The 12,061-nt window shown below is 37.3% G+C and overlaps 1 protein-coding gene across 3 annotated transcripts in view; it reads left to right on the top strand.

The window, feature by feature from the left end:
• The first annotated feature begins 1,229 nt into the window (after positions 1 to 1,229).
• The window catches only part of LOC103022015 (guanine nucleotide exchange factor VAV3), a 228,910-nt gene continuing 218,078 nt past the window's right edge, over positions 1,230 to 12,061 (top strand). For all 3 annotated transcript variants that reach the window (XR_007439653.1, XM_049480878.1, XM_049480877.1), the window contains exon 1: positions 1,230 to 1,707. Coding sequence is in view for 2 of the 3 variants with exons in the window: in XM_049480878.1 (XP_049336835.1) it covers positions 1,504 to 1,707 (204 nt within the window). In the remaining variant the exon portion in view is untranslated. The remainder of the gene's footprint in view (positions 1,708 to 12,061) is intronic.

The following is a 12,061-nucleotide window of genomic DNA, read 5'->3' as shown; positions in this document are numbered from 1 at the left end:
AAGTCTATTAAGACAATGCTGGTTGACCAACAGCACTTTAGCCAGTAATTTTAATTAATTGTATTTTCCGAAAAGGGAAACTGTTTGTGTTGTAGACTCTGACCCCACCCAATGCCTCTGGTCAAGAGCTGGTTAACCAGGTAGCTTCCCAGCTAACAATTTTATGGTTTGATTTCTAAACGTTACAGGTTCTTAAAGGTACATTCTGTAGGAAATGAGAGCAAGCGTGTGAAACAGTTACAGCAGTCCAATTTCAAAACACCACAGAGAGTAGTCTGACCTGCCCATCCCTCCCCAGACACTACGCTACCTCGGGTTGCCAAGTTGAGGAGGCTCAATCTACACAATCTGGTAAAAGACGCCACCATGGCAAGGAACGATGAGTCATATTATAAACCGGCTCATCAAAGGTATTAATCAGATGTGACACACCTGCTCAACTATTGGGATTAATTGCAATAGCCAGCATTGTCCAGATCACTTTAGCTAACCTTGCTAAGCTATCTATCTTTCTCAGATATCCTCTGCCTTTTAATCCCAGTTGCACTCAGATCGCTAATAATAAAAATAAGTATTTGCATTGACTTTATTTAGGAGGGTGCCACACCCCACGTCGTTGCCAGGTAGCCCAGAAGGACTACAAGACAGGTGTAGACTTTAGGAATGAAGATCAGTCAATTTCAGAAACATTTCAGCTGCTTTCGCAAAGAAAATCAAAAATTATTTTATGATGAAACTGGCACTAATCGGGGCCAGCCCAGAAAAGGATTGAAGTGCAAGAGTTCCTCTGTTGTACAGGATAAGTTTATCAGAGTTACCAGCCTCAGAAACCACAAGTTAACAAACAGCTCCCCAGATAGGAGCATCTAAAAGCTTCTTCACAGAGTATTTTGGTTTGTTTATCACTTTTTTTTAAGTTACTACATGATTCCTTATGTGTTCCTTCATAATCTGATAGATCACTTCACTATTCATTTACTATGTAGGGAAATAATATATATATATTTTTTTAAATATAAAAACATTAAATGAGAAGGTGCGTGCTAACTTATGACTGGTACTATATATTGTATTGCTGCTTTTTCCTGTGCACGCGCTCTCCATGTAACGGTTCCCTCTTCCGTGCACGAGATGCTTTCTTTTTCTTTTCAGAGAGAGAGAGAGGGGGCGGGGCATGTAGACCGGGGGGAGGAGACATAGACAGAAAGAGAGAGAGAGAAAGAGAGATAGAGGAAGGTAGGCGTGCAGCTGAAGCGCGAGGAGCCGGTGAGAGCAGAAAACGAGCGCGAGGACTAAAGACAGACAGCGGCTCGGATTAAACGGCAACAGAGCGCGCGAGCGGTCCAGATTCTCCGTCTGCTGCACGCGAGAAAGTACGGTCCCGTGCGCGCGTGCTGTCTGTTTCCGTGCACCCCCGTTCCCGTGCAGGAGCGTGCCCCCCTCGCGCGCCCTCGCGCTTCGTGTACCCCTTGGCTGGATCGTGACCCCACTGCATCTGTCCCCATGGAGCCGTGGCGGCAGTGCGCGCTCTGGCTGATCAGCTGCCGCGTGCTGCCGCCGCACCACCGCGTCACCTGGCCGTCCGCGCGCGTGTTCGACCTGGCGCAGACCCTGCGGGATGGGGTCCTGCTGTGCCAGCTGCTCAACAACCTGCGCGCGCACACCGTCAACCTGAAGGAGATCAACCTGCGCCCGCAGATGAGCCAGGTGAGCGAGAACATCCGGGTCACTGGGCTTAAGAGGGGTCTTAATATCAGTGTGTATCAGTGTGTGTTTAGTGATGCAGGTGACTTTATTGTATATATTTCACATAAAGGAACATTAAACATCACTTTAAACAACTGTTATACTATGTATACAGTTTGCTTTGATGTTGGGACTGTTCCAATTATTTATTTATTTATCTATTCACTGTTGACCCTGTCAACGCAGGTTAACCCCGCCCCTTTAAGAAAGTAACTTTGTCATTATTTCCATATACACAACCTTCACACTGTTTTATTTTAAAGGGTAACTAAATGCTTTGATTTGTTTTCAAATTTGAAAAATGCTAAGAAAAATGAGAATGATAGTTCGGGAGGGGCACTGGGTGATGTATGGGTTTAGGTGTGTGGCAGAAGAGAGAGCTGATTGGGCTAAAGTGCCAAGAACCAAAGCATACGAAAATATCTTACTCGCCTATAGCACAGTTGAACCTTAGAGGAAATGACCGCAGAGTGAAAGGGCAGTTTAGGAGGGGCGTTGGGTGATGTATGGGTTTAGGGGCGGGGCAGAAGAGAAAGTTGATTGAGCTAAGCAGCAGTGTGCCTCTGATAGCCGTAGTAAGAGGCAGATGATTGAATGATTGGGAAGCGATATTATTGATTAATTGACTGATTTGCATATTGTAAGAGTCGACATACCAAAGTACATGAAAACATCATCCTCACTTATAGCACAGTTGACCCTGTGCAGGTGCTGCAGAGGTGGAAAGGACAGCAGAAGGGAGGGGCAGTTTGGGAGGGGTGCTGAGTGATGTATGGGTTTAGGGGCGGGACAAAGAAGAGAAAGCTGATTGGGCTGAGCATTAGTGTGCCTCTGATAGCGGTAGTGAGAGGCAGATGATTGGACGTCACCTGAGAAGTGATATTATTGATTGATTGGTTGTTTTGCATGTTGTGATGTATCTGCGTTCCAAAGTACACGAAACATCATCTTCACTTATAGCACAGTTAACCCTGAGAGGAAAAGGTATAAGGTATAAAAACTTAAGCAGGACTGGTGTGTTTTATTACTTCAAAGGAACATATTTCAGTTATTGATGCAAAGACCACCGATTTCAAGCTGAAAAAAGCAGCTTTCACACTTAAATAAACGTACCAAACCTGCGGGGAAAGCGCACCTGGGTCTGGAAAAAAGTAGCGGAGCTTCTCCCAGCTGTTAGCTAACAGACTGTTTGTTAAGCTAACCTGGCTAAGGCTAGTTATGCTAACCTGGCTAAGGCTAGTTATGCTAACCTGGCTTATGTTTGTTATGCTAACCTGGCTAATGCTAACCTGGCTAAACCAGTATAATACCCAGAACTAGTTTTAACTAAAATAGTTCTCCCTGTTATTGTCCACCGTGTCTTGAAGCTAAAAAATATTATTTCTGTGCAGAGATAAAATTCTTCAACAGTAATTTAAATGTCGAGCTGTGTGTTTGTTTGATCACATTTGTCAGCAGTGGGTGCAATAGTAAAAAAAAAAAATAGTTAAAAGCATTCATTAGAAGAAGTGTCCACAAACATTTGGAAATATAGTTTAAATGATTACTGAATAATTAGAAGCACATACTGAATAATTCATAGCACATTTTCAATAATTTATAGTAGATAAGAAATATTTAATAGTAGATAATGAATAATTTATGTTAAACAGTGAATAATGTGTGATAAATACTAAATAATTCATTATGGATACTCAATAATTTATAGTAGATACTGAATAATTCATAGTGGATACTGAATCATTTATACTGAACAGTGAATAATTTGTATTAAATACTGAATAATTTATAGTTGATACTCAATAATTTATATCAGATTCTGAATAATTGATAGTAGATCATTAATATTTTATAGTACATACTGAATGGTTTATATTGAGCAGTGAATTATTTACGATATATACTGAATGATTCATATTAGATACTAAATGGTAAATTAATTAATTGAATTAATCTAGATTAAGTTCTAATCGATTCTGAATAATTCAGATTATTAATTTGCTTTTTTGTGAGTTAATAATTCAATATTGAGGATTATTGAGTTGAGAAGTTTTTTTTGTGTGTGTGTGTGTGTGTGTGTGTGTGTGTGTGTTTATGCGTGAGGTGAGAATAGCAGCATCTGCAGGTTCATGGGGTGCCACTTTATTGGAAACAGCACACGCCTACACACACACACACACACACACACACACACATGCATGCTCGCTCACTTACACACTCACACCATCTGGCCAAAGCTTGGACAGATTATATCATCCTCACACACACACACACACACAGACACACACACTTTCTCTCTGAGTGAAATGTGAAGCCCACAGTGTCCTGGCTATGCACAGGGGACACACACACACACACACACACACACACACCATGACCTCTAATAAAGCTCCACCTTGGCCATCGGTCAACACACACCCACCCACACACACACACACACACACTGCGCAGAGTGATAGTATAGTGTATGTTGTCAGTCATCTTTCAGTATGTTGTATTGATCTAAAAAAAAAAAACACAGTGGATCAACACCAGCAGATGACAGACATGACTCTCCAAACCATCACTGATCATCAGTACATTTTACATTTCATTTAAAGTAAATCAAGGGAGCAGAGTCTGGAGGAAGAGTGGAGAGACACACAGTCCAAACTGCTCGAGGTCTAGTGTGAAGTTTCCACCAATCAGTGATGGTTTGGAGAGACATGTATGATATCTGCTGGTGTTGATCCACTGTGTTTTATTATCAAGTCTAAAGTCAGTGCAGTTTTGTTTTCCCACAAAATCTTACAGCACTTCATATCTTACAGCTTCCCTCTGCTACTGACAACTTTTAGAGAGATGCAGATTTCCTTTTCCAGCAGCACTTGGCACACTGCCCACACTGCCAAAAGTACAGATTGGTCTTATATAATATTCACATTTTCTGAGACAATGATTTTTGGTCAACAATAAAAGAAATAAAAGCTTAAAATAGATCACTCTGTGTTTAATACATCTATGTAATATATGAGTTTCACTTTTTCAACTGAATTACTGAAGAGAATTCCACCACATCCCAGCATACCATTGTAAAAGAAAAGTGCATTTAAGTATATTTTAGTATTAAAGTATTAAGTATACTTAACATGGAGAAGTACATACTTTTAGCATTAAATACATTATTACGTGCTTAAATACACACTAAATGTACTATTTTGAAACAACTTATGACAACTTTAAAAAATATTAAAAGTTTTCAATTTCAACTGTAATTAAGCTAGATTTAAATACAACATAAAAGCATTAGGTTGTGCTTTTGAGTGTTTTTTTTTATATCTTCTGTGAACTTAAAACTTAAAGTAGATTTAAGTTTGTGTATTTTTAAACATCATTTTTAACACACTTGAAGTATTATAAAGTAAGTACAATACACTAAAGTACAATACACTACACTATACACTACACTACACAATACACTAAAGTACAATACACAATTTTACAATACACTAAAGTGAAATTTAAGCTGCATTTAATGCCACAACATATATGCTTTGTATTAACACAACATATAATTTAAAGCATATTGCTTAAAAATACAGAGAAAGTACATTTAATGTGTATTTTGATTGAGTATATTATATAGAAAATGCACTTTTAATTTAGTAATTTTTTTTTACCTAATTTAAACACATTTTAATGCTCTTGAGTAAACTTTCTGTATAGAGATTATATAAAATGTGCGTGAAAAAGCTCAGGGTCAACAGTGGGTTCAGTTGAATTAATTCATTAAAGCTACTGTAATATACAGTGTAGACACACACACACACACACACACACATATTTTTAAAAAGTATTGATCCGGTCTGACCTCCTGCTGGTTTAAATTGATCCTCACATGCTTTTCCATCAGCTGACCCCGGAGTTTTCCATGAATCCAATCAGATTCCTGTCATTAGGATTTGATCTGAACTTGTTGGATGATTGGGTGACTCCGGGTGGAGTATCAGCCCTGCGGCCGCCGGCGTTTGGTTTTTTAATTCAGGTCCTGACAGACGGATAAATCATACGGCGGTGATGTTTTTCGTGGAAGACAGATCAGCTGGTGTGTTTCAGGGCGATTGCAGGGACAACTTTAGCCCGGGCTAAGCTATTTATCCCTGTAGAGTCAGCAGCAGGTCAGACACCCCCGGCAGGGTTTATCTGACCAAGGACTTTCACAATATCACTGTAGATTAGCTGCGTGATCCCCGTTACATTAATAATAAATAATAAATTAAACTGTATAGTTAAGGCATTAAGGTCAATCAGTGTTGGATTGGTTTGGTGTGAAACTTTAAAAGTGATCCAAACTCTGAAGGAAGACATAAAATGAATCATGTAGTAAATTAAAATTGTTATAAAACGTCTCATTCCATCGTTCTTTTTTTAAATAATTTTAAAATGTCTAGTTGTGTCGCTAGTATGAATGAATGAATGTTCTGTGAGCTGTTTTTTGTGAAGAAAAAAAATTGCTCCGATGATCCGGTATAACACTGCTTTAGTCCGGTGGAGGAGTGGACACACACCTACCTATCTCAATTGTACTTGTGTGTACTTGTGTTTTTCCTCCATAGACTAATTCTAACCATTTGTTTCTTAGCTCTGAATTACTGGGTAAAGTATATAAACACTGATGTGTTATTCGCACAAATAACACAGGAATGAACTGCATGCTGTTCCTAGCACTATTATTTAGCTCCTATCTGACTGACCTTTATTATTTTTATTAAGTATAACTTAGTTGAGAAGTTCTTGCCAATATATAGTGCCAAATCTAAGGACTTTTTTTGTGCTTTTTAAAATTTATTTTACTTATTTCATCCTTTTATTTATTTTATTTTCATTTTATCTCTATTGTTTACTTTCTGTATTATTTTTGTCTTATTTTATCTGCTCAATTTTTTAGAATCTGCTTCAGATTTTTTATTATTATTATGATTATTTGTATCTTTATTTGATCCTTTTATTCTGATTTTTTAAATGTATTTTTAATTAAATTATAATTATAATTTTCTTTTCTGTGTGTTTTAAGCAGGCATTGTAATTAGTATAATACAATGAACTATTAAACAATTAATAAAATGCTGATCATAAAAAAATTTAGAAGTTACTTATTTTAGCTTAACTAATACTTAAATACTCAATTTTAATTTAACTTTTCAGGACGATAATAATAAATTAAAGAGTACGTCCTGAGTGAAAATAAAGATTACTTAATCGATTGATTAATTGATTGATTGTAAAACTCTTGACCGGTAGTATTGTATATATTTAAGAGAAATAGATTTATTCTGTTGTTTTTATATTAAAATAAATAAACAGGCCGTGGTTGTTCAGTCAGTGTGGGGGTCAGATTTCCATAACTGAGGGGGGGTCGAGGCGTGAGGGCCTTCATACCTCCGGCTCATGAATTATTGATGATGAGCTGCAGCTATTTTATCATTGAGTCTCATTACTGCGACCCAGGAGACCCGAACACAAAGCGTCTGCTGTCCCCACCCCCTCCTCCTTTACACCACCTTCAACAAGGACACAATACAGACCCTCCACACACACACACACACACACACACACACACACTCCTCACACACACACAGACACGTCATTACATCGCTACACCAAACACAGCCTCCTCTTCTTTAATATATACGGGCGGGTCCACACTTTCTGTGTGAAGTCTATATCTAACACTTACCGGATTATTATTAAAGCTCTCTTTAGATCTTTATTCGTAGATTAACGTTTTATTATACCAGTGATTCTCTTAAAATTCTCTTAAAATCAATCCTAATCCTAAACCTAACATTCACTTTAAACCTGACCTTAAAATTAATCTTAATCCTAAACCTAACATTCACTTAAAACCTGGCCTTAAAATCATCCTAATCCTAAACATAACACTTACTTTAATCCAGACCCAAACCTCAAACCTAATCCTAAACCTAAAATTCACTTTAAACCTGGCCTTAAAATCAATCCTAATCCTAAACCTAACATTCACTTTAAACCTGGCCTTAAAACCATTCCTAGTTCTGAACCTAACACTTACTTTAATCCAGACCTTAAAATCAATCCTAATCCTAAACCTAACACTCACCTTAAACCTTGCCTTAAAATAAATCTTAATCCTCAACCTAACATTCACTTTAAACCTGGCTTTAAAATCAAACCTAATCCTAATCCTAAACCTAACATTCACTTTAAACCTGGCCTTAAAATCAATCCTAATCCTAAACCTAACATTCACTTTAAACCTGGCTTTAAAATCAAACCTAATCCTAATCCTAAACCTAACAAGCACTTTAATCCAGACCTTAAAATCAATCCTAATCCTAAACCTAACATTCACTTTAAACCTGGCCTTAAAATCAATCTTAATCCTCAACCTAACATTCACTTTAAACCTGACCTTAAAATCAATCTTAATGCTCAACCTAACATTCACTTTAAACCTGGCCTTAAAATCAATCTTAATCCTCAACCTAACATTCACTTTAAACCTGACCTTAAAATCAATCTTAATCCTCAACCTAACATTCACTTTAAACCTGGCCTTAAAATCAATCTTAATCCTCAACCTAACATTCACTTTAATCCAGACCTTAAAATCAATCCTAATCCTAAACCTAACAAGCACTTTAATCCAGACCTTAAAATCAATCCTAATCCTAAACCTAACATTCACTTTAAACCTGACCTTAAAATCAATCTTAATCCTCAACCTAACATTCACTTTAAACCTGACCTTAAAATCAATCTTAATCCTCAACCTAACATTCACTTTAAACCTGACCTTAAAATCAATCTTAATCCTCAACCTAACATTCACTTTAAACCTGGCCTTAAAATCAATCTTAATCCTCAACCTAACATTCACTTTAATCCTGACCTTAAAATTAATCTTAATCCTAAACCTAACATTCACTTAAAACCTGGCCTTAAAATCATCCTAATCCTAAACATAACACTTACTTTAATCCAGACCCAAACCTCAAACCTAATCCTAAACCTAACATTCACTTTAAACCTGGCCTTAAAACCATTCCTAGTTCTAAACCTAACACTTACTTTAATCCAGACCTTAAAATCAATCCTAATCCTAAACCTAACACTCACCTTAAACCTTGCCTTAAAATAAATCTTAATCCTCAACCTAACATTCACTTTAAACCTGGCTTTAAAATCAAACCTAATCCTAATCCTAAACCTAACATTCACTTTAAACCTTGCCTTAAAATTAATCTTTATCTTAAACCTAACATTCACTTTAATCCAGACCTTAACATCAATCCTAATCCTAAACCTATCACTTACTTTAATCCAGACCTTAACCTTAACCCTAATACTAAACCTAACATTCACTTTAATCCAGACTTTAACCTTAATCATAATCCTATTTTCTCAAGGGGGCGTCTGTATAAAATATTTCACACTTCTACTCAGAGATAAAACTCCTGCATCCGGACTGCAATTGAAAAAACAGGAGGATCAGTGAGTTTTTTGTCTTTCTCGATCACATGACATCCCAGCGTTCAGTAGCTCCTCCATTTCCACTCGCTGTTGTGTGTTTTTAAAGTGGATCTCGGTGGAAATGGTGGCACGCCCAAACTCTAATTACGGTGCGCGGCAGTGGACAAATATCTATTTTATTAAAGGCGAGGAGACGAAACTCAGAGATGTGCATCCGGACGGGACTAAAATTACTGGAGGACCAGTAGATAATTCAGCCTGTAATTTTCTCAGAGGACGTCTGAGAAAAACACGTACATGATCGTTCTGGACAAGAATAAAATCACAGAGGATAAAAATTACCCCAGAATTGACCCCCTGAGAAACTAATCCCGCCCAGATAGGGCTAATTATTCACTCTAATCCTGACCTGAACCTCAATGGAGTGTGTTTTTCTATAAATCAAGTTGTTACATGGTGTGTTTGATTCTGTTTACCTTTGTGTGACAGTAGGGTGTTACTAGGTGGTTGCTAAGCAGTTGCTATGGTATACCAGATGATTGCTATAGTGACTGTAGGTGGATGCTGTGGTGCCTCTTTTGATTTCTCTGGATGTTCGTATTGTGCATTTTTTATTGGGACTATTGTGAGTAGTGTCAATATTTGACGAAGTAAAATATTATACAGAGAAAATTTGGCAAAAAAAGAATATTAATAAAAACTATACTATAAAAAACTCAAGAGTGAAATTTAATTTTAGTTAAAAAATAATCGATAAAAGCATAAACAAAAACATGAAAGGAAAGGAATGTCCAGAAAACTTAGAATCAGTTTTTTTTATATAATAAAAATGAGTTTTTCTTGTTCTTTTTCTTGTTGAGAGAGTGTGGATAAGCTCTTGGGGACAATCGTACTAAACCTGTTAACACGAAAAACATAAAAACATCATATTTACAGTTTTAAAGGGTAAATAAACCTCTTGATTTTATCTGACTCCACTCTCAGCTCAAATTGTGAAAAATGCTCAAAAATAAGAGGAGCAGTTTGGAAGGGGCATTTACTGGGTGATGTATGGGTTTAGAGGCGGGGTAGGAGGGAGAGCTGATTGTGTGGGTAGGCTGAGCAGTGTGCCTCTGATAGCAGTGAGACGCAGATGATTTGATGTCAGCTTGGGGGGTGGTATTATTGATTGACTGATTTGCATATTATGACATCATCCACGCCTATAGCACAGTTGAACCTGAGAGGAGCTGCAGAGGCAGAAATGACCACAATAAAAGTGTTTTTTAATGGTTAGGAAATGTTTTTAAAGATTTTAAGCAGGACTGTTATGTTTTATTCGTTCTTAGAAACACATTTCAGCTAATAATGAAAAATATATGATTTATGGTTTAGTGGCTCTTTTTAAACAGATCAGTCTGGGTTTATTCTACAGTATTTATGGTAATAGAGATCAGAGAGAAGTGACTACAGTCATGCAAAAACTCTCCTCCCACTGCAGAGCTCAGGGAGTTTCCTCTGCTGAGTATAAGTGTGTGTGTGTGTGTGTGTGTGTGGTTGTGGTTGTGCATTGAGAGAAATGGCTACAGGTGTTGAAACTGTGTCAGAAAGCTGATCTTTATTTAGAAGCACCTTTCTGTCTTTCTGTCTTGGTTAAACAGATGTGTTTTAATAGAATAGTTTATTTTAGGATGAGTTTATGAACTTTCTGCCTTCAGTAACACTAAAGATTCATGTGTAGTTGGTTTAAAAAGGCCTACATACTATATTATTTTTTGTATTTTAACTATTTTCCCCACTTATAATATCATCAGTTATTTGGTCGATTTACGTATAATGTGTAATATACAGTGCTGTTATATACAGTTTTCCTTTGCTTTTGCTTTTTTATCATACTTACATTATCAAACAAACTTTAATATTAGACAAAGATAACCTAAGTAAATATTAAAAGCACTTTTTAAATGATAATTTTATTTATTAAGCAAAAAAACAAAAAACAAAAGTATCCAAACGAATCTAGCCCTGTGTGGGAAAAAAAGTGCTTTAGTTTATTTACAGTAAGCTGATTCACAAATTTCTCCAGCACTAAAGGCTGGAGCATTAGCATTAGCGGCTAAGCGCTAGCACCCGAAAGCGCTACACTGAGAAACCCTGAGTGTTCTGGTAAACCAGGGCGATGTAAGCTAACAGTTTGTCCCACGTAGCTTTAGGTTTAAACACGGTAAACACACAGACTACAGTCAGATATACTCACCTGTGAACGGCTAAAGAGCTAGCGCTGATGCTGATCCAGTAGTGCTAGCCAGGGGTAGCAGCAGGCTAAATGCCTATAATATTCACCTCCTAAACAGCTAAAGATCTAGCACTTAATGCAGTTAGCTGATAATGCTAATGATGCTCCAGCAGTAAAAGCTGGGGTTAGCAGCAGGCTACAGGCTGATGATACTCACCTCTGAATTGGGAAATAGTGATTAGCGGTTAATGCTAATATTACTCCATTATCGGTGTTTGAGAACTAAGCTGAAACTCCTGGCTTTACTGCTCCTTAATACCTGACTGATAGAATTCATACATAAGGAGCACCGGATTAAAAAAGTGCACTGACGATTTTTGGGGAAAATGAAGGTAAATGTGAGACGGGTGGTCTTGTTGTTTTTGGTCAGCAGTGTTTTTTTTTATCTCTTTCTTATTATTGAATCATTAACACTGATCTTAACTGAGGCGAGTGAGATACTGCAGTTCTTTAAATGTTGTTCTGGGTTCTTTTGGGATCTCCTGGATGAGTTCTTCATGCCCTTTTGGAGTAATTTCGTTCGGTCGGCCGGTCACTCCTGGGAAGGTT

This window comes from Astyanax mexicanus, chromosome 6, assembly GCF_023375975.1.
Source record: "Astyanax mexicanus isolate ESR-SI-001 chromosome 6, AstMex3_surface, whole genome shotgun sequence".
Taxonomy (NCBI): Eukaryota; Metazoa; Chordata; class Actinopteri; order Characiformes; family Acestrorhamphidae; genus Astyanax; species Astyanax mexicanus.
The sequence above is the reverse complement of the archived record's forward strand: the minus strand, read 5'-3'. Positions and strand labels throughout refer to the sequence as shown.